Source organism: Protopterus annectens, chromosome 1.part1, assembly GCF_019279795.1.
Source record: "Protopterus annectens isolate FY-2018-M chromosome 1.part1, PAN1.0, whole genome shotgun sequence".
Taxonomy (NCBI): domain Eukaryota; kingdom Metazoa; phylum Chordata; order Ceratodontiformes; family Protopteridae; genus Protopterus; species Protopterus annectens.
The window spans coordinates 980,632,655-980,656,803 of record NC_056726.1 but is presented as its reverse complement, the minus strand read 5'-3'; the positions used below and the strand labels follow the sequence as shown (position 1 = coordinate 980,656,803).

The window sequence follows — 24,149 nt, the reverse complement described above, 5'->3', positions numbered from 1 at the left end:
TCTACACCCATATGTTTGTCAGATGCACAATATTTGTTGCTGACAGACTGTTTGCACATCTTTATTGCCATAGCATTCCCTGTTTCTATGAACTTGTGTATCTGTGGAAGATGTTTGAATATGAGGGGGATCCACTATATCACTTATGTCTCTGTAGTCATTTAACTGTGTGCACTGGGCAGATTGCTGTGATGTGGTTGGTTCCTGGAATGACACGTACAAATACCAGATACATGTGGCCAACTGCTAAACGGAGATATGGCCTAAGTGTGTGAGCATGCCCAGTGTGAGCTTTCCATATGTTGAACTCTGCAGTCCACCACATATTTGGATGAGTGTGAACTTCAACAATATCTCACGTTTATGGTTGTGTGTTGGGTGTCATGTTGTGTACTTACTGGCCAACTGCTTTGTGCCTGAACACAACAGGGATTATACTGTGCCTGCAGGGTTTGCATGGGGTACTGTGCATACAGTTGTCAACATCCTTTCATACTGACCTAACACTGTAGTACCATACAGTGTACTGGTTCAGTACTTTCACTGTGGTGGACAGTATCCTGGGCTTTAGTCCCATCACTGCTTTAAATATTCATAGTGAGCACAACAGACTGTTTAGGGGCCAGTTGTGCACATATGACCATGTTGCATTATGTTCAGAAATGGACTACGTAAACCAGGCTTGTCCAACATTGGTAGTGTATTCCACAACATAGGTGGACATTGGCAAACACTAGTGATGTGCCCTAGGCCATTTCTAATGCTAGTCAGAGAGTGTGTTTGTCCTTCGACACACATTGTAACTGGAGTTTGCCATGACATATGTCATGGTTAGTATACTGTGCCTCCATCTACCTGTCACATAACAGTGATACCCAAAGTAAACCTGCCATCTCCCATCCACTCATCAAGATTCCTCTTGAGGAGTGTCGATGGGTGACTCTCTGGCTAACCTGTACCTGGAATTTACTCAAGAGTGGGGGTGGCTTCTGTGTTATGGATCATTCAGTACAGCTTGTCCTATGTATGTCAGTGCTGGGGTTCAGGTCTCTCATGTGCATAGCTCACTGTCATTCAGATTGTACAAGGTGCAGCTTGTTCATTGATTCCAGCTTGGACATGGCTTTATACATCAGGCACAGCTTGCCTCTGGGTGGGCAGTATGGCAGTGTGTGGAACTGCAGTTTGTTTAATCAGGCAACACATGGCATCTGTTCAAGCTCTTTGATACTCCTGGTGAGGTACTGTTGGGGACTTTACAGTTGATGGAGGTGTCTGCTGAGGTACATCCCACAGGGGCTATTGTAGTCAATTGTAACGCTGATGAAGGATGACTGCAGAGCCACAATGACCTCCCCTTATCTAGATCCGACAACCTTCATGATTAGGTGGGTATATGGTATGTTTCTGTGAACACTACAGCCACAGGTTTGTCCAATGCAGGATATCTATCACCTTGTGTCCCCAGGTCTCTCATTACATGTTAGGTATGTAATGGGTTAACACCTGTGTGGTAATTGGTGGGCACTTACTGTATATCCACGGGGGTTGACTATACACTTTTCTGCAATTAGCTTGCTGACATGGCTATGGCACCAGCTGTCTGTTTCTATGTGGCCCTTTTTGTCAGCTGGGGGTCAGATATGGTGTGCAGTTTGTAGTCCTCTGCATACATGTTCAGTCACAGTCCTTCCATGTTGGCCTGTACCTATGGGACATATATACGAAACAAGGGAGGTCCCAGGACCAAGCCTTGTGGGATGCCACTTATATCTGGTTTGTAGTCTGACATGGCTGCAGCATGTCTGACCATGTCAGTTCTGTCCTTGGTCTGGTTTCCAACCCCTCTACTGACATAGGGGTTTATATTTAAGCTGTTGAACATATCTATACTGAACACGTAGGGTATTGTCTGGAAGCATTTGCAAGGTCCAGCTATGCTGTGTGGACCACATTGCCCTCATCAATGACCTTAATGACTTTCAAATGGGTCAAACATGTTTAGGGGCAGGATCTGGTTTGCAACCCCTCTTCTGACATAGGGGTTTATATTTAAGCTGGTGAACATATCTATACTGAACACGTAGGGTATTGTCTGGAAGCATTTTCAAGGTCCAGCTATGCTGTGTGGGACATTGCCCTCATCAATGACCTTAATGACTGTTTCAAATGGGTCAAACATGTTTAGGGGCAGGATCTGCACTTACGACAGCCACACTGGGTAGGGTCCTGTGTCAGTAGGTCCCCGATATCTTTATGTCTGCGGTACATGCTGATCCTTTACATAGCTGTGCAGACCAAGCTTGTCAGGATTCTGGGGTGGTAGTTTTCAGTATCCATTCAGGCAACACCTTTGCTGAGAAGGACCACTGCTGTTGTACACTGCTCTTTGGGTAAATATCCTGTGGTAAGGCTGACATTGAGCAGTAGTGTGATTTGGCATTCCATTCTTCTTGGAGTCCATGTTGGACTCAGCCCAGGACACCATCTCATACCATTGCTGCTGTGTGTTTTGCTTTGTAGATGCTGGCTGTTACCTCAGCATCTGCAATGTAAGGGGGCCAGCAGTCTGCTGGGATAGATATTTTGCATTCTGGGGGGGGGGGGTTGCACTGCACCTGTCAGGTTGTATGTTGGCAATATGTGTGTGTATTTGGTATGTTGTTTTGTAATATTTGTGTGATTCAGAGCATATCTGTGAATTCCCAACACAGTTCCTACCATCAGTTGAGTAAGCCTTGGGATTATCCTTAGTGTCCTGTACAATTTGTATCTTCATAGGTTCATACTAGGCTATCCACCCTAGGGCATTTGTAAGCCTAGCCAGGGTGTGTGCATCTTTCGCCGCCCCTTGCTATGTGAATATTATGGCCATTTATGATTTACTTTACTGTGCCTCTGTCTGGATGTGACACAGTGAAGACCCCCAGTGTACATCTACGATCATCCATCCACTTGGCAACATTCCTGCTGAGGAGTGTCAGTGAGGGGCTCTGCCTAACATGGAGTGGGATCCTGTTCCGGGGTTTGGGGAGCCTCTGGGTTATTTATCTGTCCCTCCAGCACATCCTATTTCATTATGTGTTGGGGATGACATCTGTCACTCTCACAGCTCCAATGGCTTTGGTTTTTCTGGGGTGGAGCATGCCCATTACTCCTGTGTTGGGCATGGCCTTGTACAACAGACATAAAATGCCTCTGTGTAGGCAGTATGTGACTGCATTCAGCTGGGGTGTCTACAGCCAGGCAGCATATATTTGAGACCATTTATCCTTTTGGTGAGGTACCTTTGAGGTCTTTCTAACCGCTGCAGTTGTCAGGTAAGGTACATCCCAAATGAGGCATTGTACTAGATTATGGGTCTGACAACAGAACAGTACAGGGGCACAATGACCTCTGTTGATGTAGATGTGAATCCTTTCATGTTACGGTGTCCAATATAGGCAGTCTTCCTAGCCACATTGCCAATGTGAGTGTCACATTACAGGTTACTGTCCACTTGTGTCCCTAGGTCCCGGATTACTCCTTGCATACATAATGGTTTACCACCTATGTGGTAATTTGTGAGTACCTTGTTTGGTATTTGGTGGGACATTCATACTGTCCAGTGTCTTCAGGACATCTGGGTGGGGTTCCTGTGTGTGATCTGTAGCATGCTACAGACTGTACAGCAGTTTTGACTAAAGTTAGGTGCACATGGGTGGTCTCCGATGCTTCGTGCAATGTCAGTTACCTAGACGTATGGGTGTCTGTGCTGCACATGGATACTCCCCCTCCTTTTATGTTTCGGTCCAGGTTTTGGGGCCATAACACATGATATGAGGTATAACCTGGTAGTGCTGGTGTGCTGTCAGTAGGCTTGCAGCAAGTTTCTGTCACTGCACATACATCGATGTTCTCCATACTGGGGAGGGCCTCAGGAGCATGCATATTGCAGTTTACACATCTGGCATTGGTCAGCATTACCCTTATGTTTCTTAACACTTATGTTTTCTAGGGTGGTGGGTTAGTCTTTTCAGCCTTGCCTACATACGGCTCTATGGAGGTGGCAAAAGCCTTATCCAATATCCAGACGCCCAGGGGTAACAGGTGCAAGCCATCCCTGGAACAGCAGCATGGCTTGTCATGCATGACATCTCAAGCAGACAGACATTAGATCCTCTTGGACTGACAGCTGTAATTGTGCCACCTGTTAAAGCTGATCATTCTGTGTTTGTACTGTGGCATCATTCATGGTGAGGGTAGGATGCTGCAAACGGTCAGTGTCATACCGGCTTGGAGTACATACTCAGAGAGCTCATCCATGTCTCTTTTCATGTAGTCCAGGTAGGTACATCTCAGGTCATTCACACCAGCATGGACAATGACTGCATCATATTTCTACTTGCTTTGGGGTTACCTGCGTACTTGTGTTATGTGGCATATTGTAGCAGCCTACAGGCAGATTACTGTACGCTTTCCCTTGTTCAGTCTGGTGAGTGGGACAGCAATGTGTCTGCCTATAGAGTCACCTATTACAACTGTATCAGGCATGCTGTTTGTCCTTCTGGCCTACGACTGTTTGGCACACCAGCTTTGTGTACTGTGTGTTGCATGTGCTATGTTTGGAGGTTATGGTTACTTGGGGGTCTGCTTTGGAGGCCTCTGTTGGTGTGGTGCGTTTCTAATTAGGGCCAACGGGAATGTTTTTCCTGTGTTTATGTGATAGGTTTACAGTTGTGATAGGTCTATGTGGGACTGGGTTTGTGGTGTGTGTGGTTACCTTCTCCTCCTGACTGGTTTTGACAGTACTGAGTTGAGGGAGCTCAGCCTCCGGTTTGGATAAATGATTGCATCTCTCACATATATATTTGTATTTATTGGGGGTGTTGAGGGTTGTCTGTGTACTTGGGGCAGGTGTAACATTGCCTCAGGATTCACAGTTTCTACTTGTTGTAGCTGGCCTTAGTGGATTGTATGTGTGGACATATTTTATTGCCATACTACTGATCAGTGATTACTTCCCTTTTTATGTTTGCTCTATCATATAGTAGCTTCCTCATTCTCTTGCATGGTTTGGTAATGGCTGGAGTCCAGCATGCCAGATGCCTGCATGTATGGCATGGTGTCTTGTTGTTATTTGTGATTGCATAATCCAAGCATTTCTGGCTGTGTTCATGGGTAGCATTACATCTAGGTTCTTATCCCTTGTGGTACCTACGGAGGTGGGTTTGTGTTCTGAGCCTTACCTATTCAGGGCATGCTGTGGGTACTGACAGCCTTTGCCAGTATCCATGAGGCCTGGACTGATAGGTGCACGCCACCCCTAGCAGGTGGTGCATCATGTCTTGCTCAGCACGTCATCCCAGGCTGGCACACATTGGCTCCCCTTTGACTTACTGCATTACTTCAGCCAATTCTTGCAATTGATCATCCCTTTGTCTTACTGCATTACTTCAGCCAATTCTTGCAATTGATCATCCAATCGTCATATTGTGGCTTCATGCTTGGTGAGGGTGGATGTTAGTCAGGGTCCTCAAGTGTGCATATAGTACATGGTATTACATTACTTAACACATGGCATTCATGCCTCAGGTGGTGCTGCAGGGCTGCCTCTGTCGGATGCACATATTACACTCCCTGTACATGTTTGAGAGCAGGTTATGTCATTTTAGGCATCCATGTTATATGAGTGAGTCAGAGAGGGGCATCATTCCCAGGGTTCCAACTGAGCCAGTGTATGTGCTATGTGTTACCTCTTTGCCAAGGCCAGGGCATGCTGGGCACACCTTCTGCCTACTGGGGCAGGCTCAGGTTGTTCCTCCTCTTAGTCACGCTCTGCCTGTGATGGCCTTGGCAATGGTGGGGGGCTGTTTGGCCCGGCCCTATGCTGGTCCTGCTGCAGCTGTTTTTGCAAGATCATATTATGTAGCATAGCACATACCATGACAATTTGTGTACATGTAGTTGGCGAGTACTGCAAGGCTCCACCAGATGTGTCCAGACACTGGAACCATGACTTGAGCAGCCCAAACACGCTCTATTACATTACGTATTTGTACGTGTGCCTCATTATGGTGTTCCTGTTCAGGTGTGTGTGCGTTTCTGATGGGTGTCATCAGCCACGGCTCCAGTGCATAACCTGCATCCCCCACTAGGTGTCCGTGTGGGATGTCCCCATTGGCAAATGTCTGGTACAGCTGCGTCAAATGCCAGATGTGGGAATCATGGTAGCTCCCACGGCAGCCAGCACACACATTCATTATTATGCCCTGGGCATCACACACAACCTGGCAGTTGATGGAGGGGAAGCCCTTGCGGTTAATGTAGGCCCTACCCAACTCACCAGCTGGTGCTTTGATGCGTATGTGCGTGCAGTCTATTGCACCCACTACCTCAGCCAGCACACACATTCATTATTATGCCCTGGGCATCACACACAACCTGGCAGTTGATGGAGGGGAAGCCCTTGCGGTTAATGTAGGCCCTACCCAACTCACCAGCTGGTGCTTTGATGCGTATGTGCGTGCAGTCTATTGCACCCACTACCTCAGGGTATTCCGCAATTTGCTGGAAGAGACGCATATTGCTGGCCAATACCTCACGGGCATTGGGGAAATATACAAGATCACAGACATGTGCTGACATGGCATCCAGGAACTGGTGCAGTACCCTGGAGGCTGATGCCTGTGATATCTCCATCAAATCACCCGTTGGTCTCTGGAAGGTACCTGTTGCTAGTATTCTTAGGCTGACACATACCTTGGTTTCCACTGGGATGGGTTCCCTTCTGTTGGTTCTGTGTGTGAGGCGTGGCCTGCACAGCTCAACAATTTGCTGCAGAAGGTCTCTGTCCACTCTATAGCGCTCTATCTCCAGCTCATGTAACCCGTGGTAGATGACCCTGGGCCTGTACACTCTTCTCCGTCTCCTCACTGTGGGTTGTCTGGCACCATCTGCATTGTCACCACCCTCAGCAAGTGACCTATGTCTCCTTATGACAGCTATGGCAGCCCCTAGCATTTCTGCTCAGAGTTCAGCTTTTTCAGTTTTCACTTCTAATAGCTTACTCCTGTCTTGCAGCGTCTCTTGAGAGATACATCCAGCACTGCTGTTTGCAGAGTTTTAAGTGCTTGGCTGAGCTACTATTCTGCCTGTGTAATTGCCTGCTTCTAATTGTTTTCACCTGCTAGCTCCAGCAGTATTCCCTGCTATCTTCCTACTAATTCTGTTGCTTCCTTTTTCCTTTATGTTTCCTTAGGGGGGAGCTACGTGCATACCAACAAAAACACTCTCACAGTGGCTTACACGAGTGCACACATGCTTACATGGTTCAGAATCTGCTTATTCGGGTTAAAACGCGCGCACACCAGTGCAAACAGTGTTACAAGTCTGCCAACAGGCTCCCACATGCTCGGTCTTCCCTACATGTGTGCACACTAGTATAAACAGTCTTCAACGTCTACAGACACGCTTCCACATGCTCAGTCTGCCTTACACGCACACACACTGTCCTAACCGCGCCTCATGGCACGCACATGTGCGCATGCACGCCCAGCAAGAAACTTTGGTGTAAGTAACAGTGTACACCTTCCATTTCGTGACTTTCCCATGCTTATCTTGCAACACTCCTCTTTCCCTGATCTGTGTATAAGTAACAGTGTACACCTTCCATTTCTTGACTTTCCCATGCGTATCTTGCGGCACTCCTCTTTCCCTGATCTGTGTATAAGTAACAGTGTACACCTTCCATTTCTTGACTTTCCCATGCTTATCTTGCGGCACTCCTCTTTCCCTGATCTGTGTATAAGTAACAGTGTACTCCTTCCATTTCTTGACTTTCAAATGCGTATCTTGCGGCACTCCTCTTTCCCTGATCTGTGTATAAGTAACAGTGTACACCTTCCATTTCTTGACTTTCCCATGCTTATCTTGCGGCACTCCTCTTTCCCTGATCTGTGTATAAGTAACAGTGTACACCTTCCATTTCTTGACTTTCCCATGCTTATCTTGCGACACTCCTCTTTCCCTGATCTCTTGCAACACTCCTCTTTCCCTGATCTGTGTATAAGTAACAGTGTACACCTTCCATTTCTTGACTTTCCCATGCTTATCTTGCGGCACTCCTCTTTCCCTGATCTGTGTATAAGTAACAGTGTACACCTTCCATTTCTTGACTTTCCCATGCTTATCTTGCGGCACTCCTCTTTCCCTGATCTGTGTATAAGTAACAGTGTACACCTTCCATTTCTTGACTTTCCCATGCTTATCTTAAGGCACTCCTCTTTCCCTGATCTGTGTATAAGTAACAGTGTACACCTTCCATTTCTTGACTTTCCCATGCTTATCTTGCGGCACTCCTCTTTCCCTGATTATCTTGCGGCACTCCTCCTTCCCTGATCTGTGTATAAGTAACAGTGTACACCTTCCATTTCTTGACTTTCCCATGCTTATCTTATGCACTCCTCTTTCCCTGATCTGTGTATAAGTAACAGCGTACACCTTCCATTTCTTGACTTTCCCATGCTTATCTTGTTGCACTCCTCTTTCCCTGATCTGTGTATAAGTAACAGTGTACACCTTCCATTTCTTGACTTTCCCATGCTTATCTTGCGGCACTCCTCTTTCCCTGATCTGTGTATAAGTAACAGTGTACACCTTCCATTTCGTGACTTTCCCATGCTTATCTTGCGGCACTCCTCTTTCCCTGATCTGTGTATAAGTAACAGTGTACACCTTCCATTTCGTGACTTTCCCATGCTTATCTTGCGGCACTCCTCTTTTCCTGATCTGTGTATAAGTAACAGTGTACACCTTCCATTTCTTGACTTTCCCATGCTTATCTTGTGGCACTCCTTTTTCCCTGATCTGTGTATAAGTAACAGTGTACACCTTCCATTTCTTGACTTTCCCATGCTTATCTTGCAGCACTCCTCTTTCCATGATATGTGTCTGACATCTGTCATGTAACACTGACCTCCAACGGACTGCATTTCTTTCTGCCATTCCCCCCTGTGATGTCACCCATCTCCTACTCTATTCCTCCCCCTTATGTATCTCTTACACTACTCAGACTGTGCTCATTTGCTATGTAACAGTGGGATTCAGTATCCTAACCCTCATTTACATCAGATTGCCTACTAATGCTTAGTTACATCTCTTACACTCAGCTTCCCCCCTTAGCAACCACTAAACGGTGGCCATGTTGTTTTTGGTCTGCTGGCCCCTGCATTGTAAATCCATGTATTGCATAAAACCCACATTTGTGGGTTTATAACCTTCATTTTTATGTTTTATACAGCGCATACCGTTTGCGCAGGGCTGCGCTGCGAACATTTTTTTCATATTTGCATCGGGGTACCCTGCCAATGTCCACATATTTGGCCATTGGCATGCTGCCTGACACATATGCACCCTTTATTTGGAGCTGACATGGCTCCATTGTGATTTTTGCAGAAACGTACTCAGTTGTCAACCGAGTACATTTCTGCAGCTAAAACGGCTCTTACATGGGCTGCTTTCTGTTTCGTGGATCGCTACTCTACCTCATTTGCATGCCTTTCAGCTGCAAGTGAGGTATTTAGCATATCCACACCTAGTCCGTGTAAGAGACATTTTAGCTGGTCTCTTACACGGAGTTTCGGGCTGTTCCTGGATCGCGAGGCTTGCATGGAGTCTTACACATCTCTTACACTCAGTGCAAGCCTTCGTGAATCCTGCCCATAGATTTGGTTTGGCTTGTTCACTTTTGCAAAGATTCTGACATTGATGTGTAGATAATTTTTGGATGATGTACCCAACCTATACATATTTTCAATATTTACACATTTTACGAGACATGCATCTCACTCTACCTCTTTTGAGGAGTACAAGGTTACGAGACATGCATCTCACTCTACCTCTTTTGATGAGTACAAGGTTAGGATAAATAGACTTGCAAAGTGCAAAATGTAAAGCTATCAAAACAGATGCTCACATGAGAGACGTGTGGAATATTAATAAGGTCAAAATGTTGCAAAGACAATGGTTCAAAACCACTGCGAAGATTTCAAACCTGAAATGGTTTTAAGCAATATAGCAAATTGTCCACTTGCCTTTCCTTCCAGTTACCTGCCACCTTTTCAACAGTACTAATTTACCAGTTCAGTACTGCATGGCAGTCTAATCACATTTTTGCAGAGAGGCAAGCCCCCCTGCAACCTCTATATTCCAACCTCTACAATGCGGATAAGGGTAAATTTTCTGCATTGTACCACAATCTGCACTCATAACATCGACCACTACTAAGTGAATACACAGAAGTATTCACTGCAATGGACACTTGCAGACATGATGCTTGGCAATACGGGAAGTAGTCATCTGGCATTTAACATTCCCATGTTCACCGAAACATCCTTCATTTTGATAGTAAACTAGGTAAATACATACGTACGTTCTACCACTCTAGTTATGCAAGTGTGGCTAAGCTGTTTTATTTTATAAAAAGACTATAATTCTTTTTCCCAAAAAATTCAGATTGCTACCAGTCTTCAAAGTCTAGTGTCAAAAATGTGTAGGTTTAAATCATTGTGTACAGTTGCTTCATAATGGCAGACTTTATTTATAGTCTTGCTGCTTAAAAATAATTCTGTCCAAAGCTCATATTCTACACTCAGCTTTGTTGTTTAACAAGAATTCTTGATTTGGCTGCCAGTGCCTTATGTAAAGTGCAGCTACAATTCCACACCTGGAAGTAAATGAGGGCTTCGACCAAGATGGATAACTACCCTAGTGTGCCTTCCCAAACACAGTGTTGTACACAAAGAAAAAACAAAGGGTTACTCTAAACTAATACAGATATTAGGATCCATGATTATGGCCTCACACTGTTTAGCACCACAGATGAAAGACAATGTCAGTTACCACCATTTTATGTTACTGGACTGCATTATTTGTTTACATTTTTGTTATACATTTTTGTCTACAGTTACATTAAGTGCTTCAGTGTTTTGTTTTTTTTTTACATTCAAGTTTACAGAGGTCTCAAGGTAAAGCAGTACTTTTGGCAATCTGCATATATGTCTTGGTTGAAGTTCATTTAGATGCATAAGCTAAAATGGTTCTAGTTTCCCCTACATGTAGTAAACATTTGTTAAGGACTACAGAGTGTGTTTTTTTCCAGAAAGGACACCACACTGGCTACACCAGAACAGAACAAACGCACTACAGTAACACCAATACTACAAAATACAGCACTTCCACAATACAGACACATCTGTGTCTGGGAATGACCAATAGTGCTTCTACACGTCACTAACATCATATGAATGTGTTTGCATGAACAGTCACATTAAAGTCTATCAGGTGTCAACAGTAAGTGGTACTTCCAGGCTAAAGATGTCTGATCATTCAATGGCATCACGCAAGTAGCAGGCACCCATTAAACCACCACATTACATAGTGGGCACTCAGGAAACTGTTCTGATGTTGGACCTGCATCAGCATGGTGGGTATTAAGATGAATTTGGTGGGGCTTGTAACAGGTTGAACCAGAATTTAAGGTGTGCTCCACCAGTTTATAATGGCCTTGGAGACTGGACCCTTGAGACTCTGAGTTTTTGAATTAGTCACTGCTGGGAGGAACACACATTAAGGTACGTGCACATCTTCATTTGCATTCATAATAACAGGAAGTTCACAAACTTCATCCTGGAATCATGGCCATGATTTTTATTTATTCATTCATTTTACCTGATTGTTAACCAAGTAAACTCACTAGATACAAATTTCTTTCTTTAAGATTAACCTGAGGGCAATATCTCCGTGTCAGTCCACACCAATTACATAATTAACAAGGTACTAAGCCAATTGAAATGTTGCAGCAAAACAACCTACATCTTATCACCTAAAGCACTCCTAAACTAAAATATCCTCCACTAGCACTTTGTACTGCTAGCCCCCCATTAGACACATTACTGTGACATAGTTAAAGGTCTTCATTGGCTCCCAATTCAACACAAAGCAATATTGATTCCTAGTACCACCATTCAAAATCCCAGTTCTAGGCCACTGTCCCAAACTCAAATCAAAGCTGCAGGTTAGACAGCCCAGATTAGTTACCCTCATAGGAAAAAGAACCTTTACAAAATTTGCCCCAGCTACTTGGAACCACCTACCCCCAGAGTTAAGGTCTGTGATAATATACAAGAATTCAAGACCAGTCTAAAGAAGACAATTCATTTAATCAGAATATCCTGCATCAAGTATACGGGTTAAGAACAAGTAACTTATCCCCTACTAAACACATTAACATCATACAGACTTGTTTTAAACACAGCTTTTTGTTATACATTTACTGAATTCTCTCTCTCTCAACTGTAAATCTGTCAAATATTTTTTTCTACTTCTTTTTGTAATACAATGTTCCGCCAAGTAATAATACCACTACTGTTCATTACGTATTGTTAGAGCCACTGTTAGTGATCATACATATATCCTGTAACTGACTTTATACATCTTCTGTAACTTTGGAGCCACTGGTGGCTGAAAAGGAACAGCCCACCTACCTAGTTATCACATTTCAATAAAATAAATACACAACTTGCTTTAAGTCACATCGTAAGAAAACAGAGAGAATCAGGCCCTGGACTTCAGGAATGAACTTGTTAACAGCTCAGCATTAATTCTCACTGCGGTTTGCCAGAAAATCTGTAATGCTTTGTGCGAGTCAGAATCGTCCAATTTTGGAATCCAACCACTTGTTTTACTCACACCTTCTAACTGCTCACTCCAAAGTGCATGGCTTAAACTCTCTCTCTTCCTGCTGGTTTAAACAATAAAAATGCAACAGAAAAAAAAATAATTGAGAGGTGAAGAAGATGAAGCTATCACAGTAAACAGGGCGAATATCGCACAAATGGATTATACAAACAGGTTAGGGATCATTGCAAATGCATTACAAAAATAAATTACACACAGTAAACAGATAAATTAAATAGACCTTATTCATCAACAGACACTGGAAGCTCGTACAGTACCCTTACAAAAGCAAGTGAAGATGAAAGCAGAAGTTGGAGGAGAAAAGAAAGTTGGAGCTAGATCAGTTGTTCCAATGGCGAATCAGTAGTATGACCTGTGAGGTTGGCATAATGGTTAAGGTGTTTACCTTACAGACCCAAGGTGCAGGGTTTGATTCTCACATGGGGTAATTGGCTAGGCTTAAAATGGCCTTCAAGGGCAGTTAGCTTAGTATCAACCTACAAGTGTACAGGGAAACAGGAATGTGGATGCAGATGTGGTACTGCTTAAGATGACAGCAAATGAGCTCAGTCTCTGGGTTAGACAGCTTTTGCAAATTGATGGCAGGATTTGAGTGAATGCAGATAGATCAGGCAAAGGTAAGAGAAGGAAGTCAAGAAAGTAAAGACTGGTCAGTAACTGCCAAATATCAGACATTATCAGGATAAAATTCTGAAGGGACCAAGCTAGAAATGGAGAGAGCACAGAGACAGGCAATGCAAGACAGAAAGGACAGTAAAAACAAGGACAAAAAGGGACATCGGTGTGACAGTGAAAGCAGAAACGAGCTATCAGAACCACAATGAAAAGGCTGTTGCCATAGCCTGGTGTGAATACTTGAAGGTACTGGCTCCGAGAGGAAACAGGTGGGTTATACTACTAATTTCCACATCTGTTTCTCACCATTCTGCTTTCTTTAAAGAGACAAGGAAATTGAACTGCCTAGAAAGGTTCAGAACAAAATGGGCTGGAAAATGTGGGTTTTCAGGAGAAACTCTTCACGATACACAAAAGGTGGGGAACAGAGACATGATATATTTGCATAAACTAATGAGGAGCTGTGTGACAAATTTAAAAAGAAAGCAAAGGCAGAGGTACAAACAAAGCCTGACGTTTTACAGCAAGTGCACTAACTTCAAGCTAGACACCAGACTGAACAAGGAAAAGATCACAGTAAGCTGCCTGTCAGGCGCTAGAATCTGCCACATAACACAAGCACTCAGGTCACTCCACAGCAAGTACAAGTATGACTCAGTCATTGTCCATGCCGGTGTGAATGACCTGAGACGTACCTCCCTGGACTACATGAAAAGAGACATATAGAGGAGCTCTCAGATTATGTAGCCTAGACCGGTATGACCCTGACCCTGAGCAGTATCCTACCCTCACCAAGAATGATGCCACAATACAGAGACAAAATGATCAGCTTTAATAATTGGCTTAATTACTGGTGTCATTCTAAGGGGATCCAATGTCTGTCTGCCTGGGATGACATGCTTGACAAGCCACGCTGCTTCGCAAGGGACGGCTTGCACCTGTCACCCCTGGGCTTCCGGATATTGGCAAAGGCTCTTGCCACCCCCATAGTGCCTTTTTTAGGCAAGGCTCAAATGATAAACCTACCGCCCTAGAAAACAAAAATGGAGAAAAACTAAGGGTAATACTGCTCAATGCCAGAAGTCTAAACCTCAAGATGCACACCCTCGAAGCCCTCCTCAGTATGGAGAACATCGATGTCTGTGCTGTAACAAACCTGGTTCAAGGCTCCTGAGAGCACCCCAGCACTATCAGGTTATACCTCATATCATGCGTTCCGGCCCCAAAATCCGGACCGAACCACAAAAGGAGGGGGTGTGTCCATATTCATAAAGGATACCCACACCTCCAGGTTAGTGGCAATGCACGAAGCATCGGAGACCATCCAGGTGCAATTAACCATAGGTAAAACTGCCCTACAGTTTGTAACATGCTACAGACCACCTTCTCAAACTCAGGAAACCCACACAGCCTTCCTGAAGACACTGGAGAGTATGAATGTCTCTCCAAACACCATCATATTGGGTGACTTCAACTACCCAAACATAGACTGGGAACATTACTCAAGCCCCAACACCCTAGCCCAAAGGTTCCTCGAGTTCATAAACTCAAATGCTATGGAACAACTAGTCACCATTCCCACAAGAGGAGAAAATATACTAGACCTGATCATCACAAACATGGGGACAAAATGCTCCACACCAGAAGTATATCCCTCATTGGTGAGATCAGACCATAAATTAATCTCACTGGAGATCCACATCCCGCCCCCCCCCCCAGCAAAAAAGACCACAGTGAAGAACTTCTCAAAAGCAAACTTCACACTTCTTAAGACTGGAGTGGTATTCTTCAAGGCCCCCCGAGCCAGTGGAAACCACAACCCACGCTGCTGAAACCCTTACAAATGCCTTCTACGAGCACCTCCAGGAATGTATGGATCAAGCAATCCCTAATAAAATCAAGACCCTTTCCACCAAAGGCAGGCGCCCGGTCTGGTGGACCCCAGCCATAAACAAACTCTACAACAAGAGGAGAAAGCTACTACATGACAGCAAAATCCCTAAAAGGGAAGGCATCTCTGATCAATACTAGCAAAAAACTACGATCACTCAAAATCATCCAAGGCCAACTTTGAGAGAAAAATCGCTAATGACACAAAAGACAATCATAAGGCCTTCTTTAGCTATGTTAGAAACCTGGGTGGAAACTCCCAGATATGCTCAGAATTAGTCCAAAATGATAAAAAAAAAAATCACTGAACCCACAGACATTGCCAACATACTGGCAGACAGGTTCAGTGCAAATTTCTCCTCCCTCCCCCAAAAGGAGAAATATCTATCCCACCAGAGTCTAGCCTCCCAAACATCTCAGATGCCCAGGTGAGAGCTGCTCTCTAAAGCAAAAACACAGCATCAATGGGACCGGACGGTGTCCCCGGCTGTGTGCTACAAACTCAATGAGGAACTAAACCCACACATAAGGCTGCTGTTTAATCTTAGCCTTACTACAGGATACGCCCAAAGAATGGCGACGGCAACTGTGGTCCCACTCCACAAAGGCGGTGCTTCTACGCACCCTGCAAATTACCGCCCCATAAGCTTGACGAGCCTTGTCTGCAAAGCTATGGAGAGGATCATAATGGAACTCAGAATAAAGACATTGGGGACCTACAGACACTGGATCCTACCCAATTTGGCTTTGTCAAGGGCAGATCCTGCCTCTTGAACTTGGTCAACTTTTTCGAAATAGTCACTAAGGCCATTGATGAGGGTAAGGCAGTTCACACAGCCTACCTTGACCTAGCAAAAGCGTTCGACACAATACCCCACTCGGGCATCATAGAAAAGCTCACCAGCTTAGATGTAAACCCATATGTCACAAGATGGGTTGCAAACTGGCTCAAGGACAGAACACAGGGTTAGAGTTGCTGGTGCCATGTCAGACTCTAAGCCGGTCACGAGCGGTGTCCCACAGGGCTCAGTCCTGGGCACCCTCTTGTTCGGCATTTATTTTTCTGAAGTGCAGGCAAACATAGGGGGATTGTGGCTGACAAAATTTGCAGATGACTGCAAACTGGGCACCATAATTGACACTCCATCAGACACAGACATCCTCCAGAGAGGTCTCATAGAAATGGATAACTGGTGCCAGAGCCATGGCCTTAAGCTAAATGCCAAAAATGTATAGTCATACCCTTTGGGAAAAACAAGGTAACCCCTAATTACCACATAGGTGGTAATCCATTAAACACGGAAGAAGTTATCAGGGACCTGGGGACCCAAGTTGACAGTAACCTCTCTTTTGACACTCACATTGCCAAAGTGGTTAGGAAGACCTTCTACATTGCCCACCTGATCATGAAGGGATTCACATCCAGATCAGGAGAGGTCAGTGTACCCCTGTACTCTTCACTTATCAGACCAACAACGCCCCATTCGGAATGTACCTTACCCGACACCTGCAGCAGTTGGAAATACCCCAAAAGTTCCTCACCAAAAGGATAAAGGGGCTCAAACATATGTCATACGATGCCCGACTGAAGAAATTCCAGCTCTATTCAGTCGCATACCGTCTGCTCAGAGGTGATCTGTGCCTGACATACAAGGCCATGTCCAACCCAGAATTAATGGACATGCTCCACCTCAAAAAATCCAAATCCACCAGAGCCACGAGAGCAAGAGACTTAAACCTCAACACGGATATAAATAGGATGTGCTGGAGGGACAGATTCATCACCCAGAGACTCCCTACACTATGGAACAGAATCCCAGTCCATGTGAGGCAGAGCCCCTCACTGACTCTGTTCAAGAGAAATCTTGACGAGTGGATGGGAGATCGTAGGTTTACCCCGGGAATCATCTCTGTATCACTGCTGGACAGAGGCACAGCAAACTAATGGGTATAGTATTCTCATCCTAAGGGGTGGTGAAAGCCACACACACTCTGGCTAGGCTTATAAATGCCCTAGGGCAGATAGCCTAGTATGAACCTATGAACCTATGACACAAAAAAGTGCTCTATCTGACGAGGTGCTGCAGACTGGTCAGATAAACTAACAGAGGAAACTGTACAATGTAAGTACTTTCATGGATACTCTGTTACATGATGCAACAGGAAGAAAGACACAGATCGGTAGCTACAGGATGTTAACTGCACAAGAGGGCAAATCCCGGAGTCAATATTCTATTTATGCCATTACTAATATGCAATATTATGCAGTGTATGTGCCACTCTTGGCCCTTCAGATGATCTGCAAATGGCAAACAACGTTAGGACACAGAGGAGATGAATACATTTCACTGAACCAGCATAGGATTTACAATGCAGAAAACTCAAACATTCAGTTTACGTGAGCTGTTCGTAACAGCAGTTTGGCATAGTTAAGTCAATGTGTTAATAAACCTAAATCCTAAGGCAGTCCTGGATTTGAGTCCCACAGTCTCTACTTGCCTATTGTGCAACTAAGCAAATTATTTAACCAAGCAATGTTGCTGGGCCACCTCTTAAAAGGGATGGTGTGTCCAGTGTGTTTACTCAGTTAGCAAATGGTTATTTCTTTATCATGAGTTAATAACATACCTCTCCACCTCTTACAGCAAGAAATCTGAATAAAGCCATAAATAATGGGGGGGCAAAGGCCCAAAATAGGGACACTTTTTAAATATTGCTATGATAGACTTAGAAAATAGACAGAATAATACATTTTGTATTACTATGAATTTTCTGAAGGGTATGAAGTCTGAAACTCAAACGTCAGTCATTATTTTCTGACTTCTATCCACGACTTGCCATAAAACCACAATTTTATCAGAAACAGACCAAAAATATGAGGCAGAAATCTGGACATGCTGCAAAATTCTGTACAATTGAGAGGTACAGTTAATAAGTTACTGATTTTACACAGAGAATTTTAATACATAGTTGTGCCCAGAAATAAAGGTCAAAACACACAACTTGTATCCCAGACACACAACTTGTATCCTAATGAATAGAGAGACATTTTAAAAATATATTCACTGGCTAAGAGAGATGTTTTAAAAATATCATGACAAAAAGAAGATTTCAGTACACAACACAAATACCTTGACCTATGGCAGAGACCCCTGAAAGAAAGGCTGAGTGTGTGTGAGCATGAGTGTGAGTATATTTCTGTATGACAACTTCAATGGCACACCTCATAGCCTACCAAAGCAAACTTGTTTGAGATTTGGGGTGCATCACTAGGTTTATAAAGGCCATGTTGGTTGTTAGCATAGTACACACCTATGAACCTACTAAAACAAAAGATTTATTGATTTACTAGAACTAGGCATTCAATTTTACATTAAAAAGCAAAAAACAAACAGCTAATGATAGTTCAAGTCATCCTGTACAAGACTTTATCCAAACCTCAACAAACATTGTACACAGCAATGTACTTGAAAAGTAGTTAAACACAGAGAAGGAAGACACAAAGTCAGGATTCATTGGTCTGACTGTACATAAAATGTATTTATGAGCAAACTAACAACCGTTACACATGCATGGTATATGATCCTGTCAATCCTACAGGAGACAGTAGAAAAGCCAAGTATGATTAGTAGAAAAGAGGTACAAATTAAGTGTGCTGTGAAGTTTTAGGTCTAGACACATATTCTTCTTAGGTAAGAAAGGCTGGGTATGGTCTGCATATGGTAGAGGTTTGAATGAGTCATGATAATAATAAATTAAGTGTGGTTAGATTTAGAGAGAGTCATCTTAGAATATCTGATGGACAGATATTTGACTGGACAATGTTAAAGGAGGCATCTGTGCTAATAATGACAGAGAGCGTATAGCTAAAGGGGACTTTGCCTGTAAAAGATGACCGATGGCATCTCCATTAGGAAGATGGACAGAATTTTAAATTGTTATTTAAATAGCTTGTGCTTAATTTCACAAACTGGTAGTGGGGAGAATTCCAAAGTCTGGTGACATTATTATATATAAATACATTATAAATTAGAAAGTTAAATGAGAATTACAATATATGCCAGAACTGCAGAACATCCCAGAGTTTCTTATAGCATTAGTCTTCTGAGAAAGAGAGTGTTTAGGGAAATCATGTTTTTTAGTATACCATTCAGTTGTTGCAGTTCAGTATAGCCACTGTGAGCTGCTCTACAGGAAGATGCCTTTAAGTGTTGTAATGTCTCATAAAACCCAGGATGACATTCACATCCATAGAAACCATTTGAAAAGAAGCTTTATCTCCGCTGTCCCTCTATCTAGAGGTGAGTTTAGATTCTGAAATGTTCCAAAACAACCATATACAACATACCTGAAAACAGGAGAGTCGCAGAGATTACTGACAATACTGACAAGTGTACTTGTTCTGCCTCATCTATCATTCTGATTAGTTTTCCAGCTGTGATTCTTAAAGGACATTTCTGTAAGCCTCTGAATATAGGGAGAATGAAGATAAGCTTGTTAGACATTCTGATACAGTTGTTGTGGGCATGAATATGGGCTTGGGTTTCATGAGACATTACAACACTTAGCAACATTTATTTCCACAACAACGTATGGTGGGCATGACATACGTAAAAAAAACAGCTCTGGTTTCCTTCCACTTTCCAAACACATGCTGTAGGTGGATTGGACAGTCCAAATTAGGTGTGATTGTGCATGTGAATGTGTGGTGTGGAAGAACTAACTTGCCATGGCTAGCCACCCAGCAGTGTAAACCTTGGCTCTAGACGATTGTCACTGTTGAAGTGACACCCTGACCTCATGTGCGAAAAGGGGTTGTGGATGTCAGTTAAGGGGGCATCAGCAATGATTGCATGTAGCACTCACGGGGATGCTCTGTTCAAGCACCACAGTAACTAGTTATTCTGCCTGAAGTATCAGTGTTGGTACTTGCCAAATCTGGGTCCCTTTCCCCACAGATGGTACATCCCCACAGGATGTCTCTATCAGGTGGGTGTGGGGATATAGCCCCACAATTCCCAGGCTACTGGGTAGACTTAAAAACCTTTGGGAAACACAGGAGCTATTCACAAAGGGGAAGTATGCAAACTGAGTTAGGTTTGTTTGCTGCAAATAACCAAATGACACAGAAGCCTATATATGCAACAATAACTTCTTAATTAATTTATTTTATGTATTTAATTTGTTTACTGGGCACAGCTCAGTTCTTAACTTAGATTAAAAACAACAGTCTGCAATAACCAAATGACACAGAAGCCTATATATGCAACAATAACTTCTTAATTAATTTATTTTATGTATTTAATTTGTTTACTGGGCACAGCTCAGTTCTTAACTTAGATTAAAAACAACAGTCTGCATAAATAATGTCTGAAAAACATGGAATTTAAGAATTTTTACATTGACATTTCTGAGACCGTTGAATTATTAATGAGTGTAACTCTTGTACTTCCTGTGTTTTAATGTACATGGACAGCTACTTTTATGTTGTGTTTTAATCTATTCAGACAGTTTATACATTCAAAGGCAGCTGTCAGTCAAAATGTGTCTGCTATTTCAGTTCCTACAAGGCACCCTAAATGCACAACCTTTGCTATAGAGCTCTTCTGAGAAGTATAATCAGTCTGTTTTGTTTCCGTTATGGTGAACACAGCCCTCTAATTGTTAATGTATACAGATGTTCACACAGTCAAACACCTGTACACATTCATGCAAACACACACGCACATAAAGCATTTCTGTCTCAGTGTACTACATCATATGTCTAAGCATCTGAGCTCTACACTGATGTATTTCTTCTCAGACTGACCAAGAATTTTTAGCTCTAATTAGAGAATGTGTGACCTGTACATCTTCACCTTGAATGGAGAATGAACAGTGTCCACCAGGGCGTTAGTATACAGGTAATGCCCAGTAAAAATCAAATCAGCTGCTTCACAGGAGCATATTAAGGTGCAGTGAAGCTCAGACAAGAAAAAAGCAAATGGGTGCCTTTTTTACACTCACTCAACAGCACTTTGCATCAGTGAGAATAAAAAAGAAAGAAAGTAGTGTGTCTGTGTGTCTGTGCACATGCATCTGTTTGTGAGAAAGAGCAACAGAAGGTGTGTGAGGGAGAGGCAGAGACAGCACATACCAATGTCTTTTGGCTGCAACAAGCAGTCAGTCAGCATGCATTCTCTAATAAGAAGTAAACAATACATGGTCTAAAACAACCTGTTCTAGGCGACTACCTCAGAGCCCTATCGCTGTACTGTCTCCTACAGACTGCTGCGAGGTTATCCATGTCTGGCCAACAAAGCATCCTCTGGTCATGCTCCAATAGGTATGTTGCACTTCTGCAAAATAGCATAACAATTATCCGATCTGGGGACTTAAGCCTTTCCCATCTATAAGCAGAGTTCTTCCCTAACCTGTTTCAAACTTAACTTGGATCAGTTGGGGGGGGGGGGTGTCTGAAATTTACCCCGGTCTGGCATGCATCTATCTCTGTTAGTGCAACCTGTAAATGCTTGACCATCCATGCCCACGCCTACATACACCCCATAAAATAACCCAAGGCTATAAAAACTTTTTGGATACATTTGGGAGGCGTGGGTCTTTTAGCCAGTGAGAAAGAAACAATGTAATCTCTTTTCCCTTGATAGAAAAAAACTGTTTAAACATTTTTCAGCCTGAGTGATGGATAATGTACACATTCAGTGTGATACAGATATTTTATATTTACAAATTCTGCATTTCTTTAACAGAATAAATAAGCCCTAATAAAACCTCATGTACCTGCAAAGTTACGTCTTCTGATATATAACAGTCCTAGAGCACAATATCTACTGCTATCCAGGTCTCACAAATAAAAATGAAAGAATATTTAGCCCCAGAGAATCAAGTCTCCCACAAAGCACTATTCCTTTCTTACTTTTAAACGTAATGTTAACATCAGTCTTCTATATCAAAACTGACAGACGTAAGTATAACCTGGTATTTTTGGCAATTTCAGGAGTAGAAGAAATGCTGGAACTGTGTTCCCATTCCCACTAAACAAATGCCCATACGTACCACGTGAATTAAACAAACATGACCTACCTCCAGTTTCATAGTTCTGTTTTACTAACACCAAAATTGATACTTTACAGATACGTAAACAGATGTCTTAATCCCAATGGTAAGAAAACAATTCACTTGCAAAGGAGAGCTCCTTCAGCAGTTTAGTACTCCACAGAAATGAGTAACCTCTGAACACTAGCACTTACTTCCTGTTCAACGGCTCATAACATGTACTCTCCAGAGTGCCTTTCTGAGCATGCTCCAATATTGGCGGGGGGAGGGGTGCATGTTGTGTAAGTATTTTGGAAAAAAGCTCTGTAGAGAGAGTGCAGCTCAAATAGCTGACCAGCTGTTTCATTCCAAAATCACAGATTTTTCTGATAAATGTTATCTGAATGCATTAAAAGGTTTAGTGATTTTGATTTATGTGTTTTTCACTTACAGACTCAAGTTTACCACAGCAGTAAGTGATACCTTACAAGTTTCACATAACTAGACACAAACAACGTTACTTTAATATTTAGTATCTCATGATTGATACAGTATATAAGTAGAAACACAAACAGTAATATGGAATGCATTCTGCACAGCAAATGCAGCTGCAGTCTCACAAAGATGCTGATATATTCAAATGAATAGCAACTGTAACAATGCTAAACTCAGTGTTTGGTGTGGTAAATGAAGCAAACCAAATAGAGTAAACAAGTGTCGCAGGAAAAAGGGTTACAGGATACGTATTAGATCACAAAACAGCATCTATAAATACAATAAATTTTTATAAAGACATCATATATTGTTGCATTAGTAGATAACATCTTACTGTCCTTTCATTTTGTTTTTCGTTTTTAATTTTTTTTCTAGACTGACAAGGAGCCTGCATGTTTTATTACTGTATATTCTGTTGATTTTAATTTCATTAGCTACAAGTGAATTACCTTGCACAATTAGTTACCGTAGCTATATTAGGCTCTACATTGGGTTCATAGGTTCATACTAGGCTATCTGCCCTGGGGCAATTATAAGCCTAGCCCTGTTAGATATTATGAATTTAAGGATGAAATTAATTCTGTGTAAATATGCTGAAAGAAAAAGCTTGCTTAAATGCAGAAACAGAGTTTAGTAATATGTGATCAGCAACCATACTAAATGACTGTGGCTTAAAAAATAAGGAACTTGCTTATGAGTGTATTACACACACATCAAGAAAACTGACTTCTTACAGACATGACAAGAATGTAATCTGCTTTCACTGGACAACAGGACATGTTTTTCTAAGGAAGTTTAAAAATGTGCTTTTCTAATCCACAAGGCATTTCCTTGAAGACAGTTTACTTATCAGCATTTGCACAAGAACAGATGTGACAGCATTTGCGTAATCAAGGCAGTATCTTTCCAAAACCAAGAGGGTGTGTGTTTAACTAAAAAATATATAAAGTCTGTATTAAATCTAGTTATGTTAGGGGTATGGTAGGGACACATTTTGTCCTGAGGTAAATGTTATATCTCTCACATCATCTGTACTATATGAGAAGTAAAGTGGAACATTTTCTGAAGCTGTAACAGAAGTACATGTGGTTTATTATAAAAGTTATTGGTTACTGCTCTTAAAGAGCAAAGTATATTCTCTCGTCAGTGTATATTCTGCAAGTTTCTGTATGCAACAGACTGTGAATGCAACTATAACCAGACTTTGATTCCAGCCAGCAAGACTGAGTGTCTTAAGAAGACTTCAAATCCCACAGCAAGCAGCAAGAAGCAGTAAGGAGCTCCATATAATTTTTCAAGCCCGATTTTGTTTGGCTTACACAACCCCTTGATTTGAGTATACTGTGCCCTTTTTATGGTTTAGTTTACTGTGCCTC

General features: G+C 42.7%; 1 protein-coding gene across 1 annotated transcript in view; it reads right to left on the bottom strand.

Annotated features, from left to right (window-relative positions):
- LOC122808368 (zinc finger protein 253-like) overlaps positions 1–22,473 on the bottom strand; it is a 395,026-nt gene extending 372,553 nt beyond the window's left edge. Inside the window, exon 1 of the mRNA XM_044079338.1 lies at positions 22,327–22,473. Coding sequence (XP_043935273.1) covers positions 22,327–22,338 — 12 coding nt within the window. The 5' untranslated portion in view covers positions 22,339–22,473. The remainder of the gene's footprint in view (positions 1–22,326) is intronic.
- Between the last annotated feature and the right edge of the window lie 1,676 nt (positions 22,474–24,149).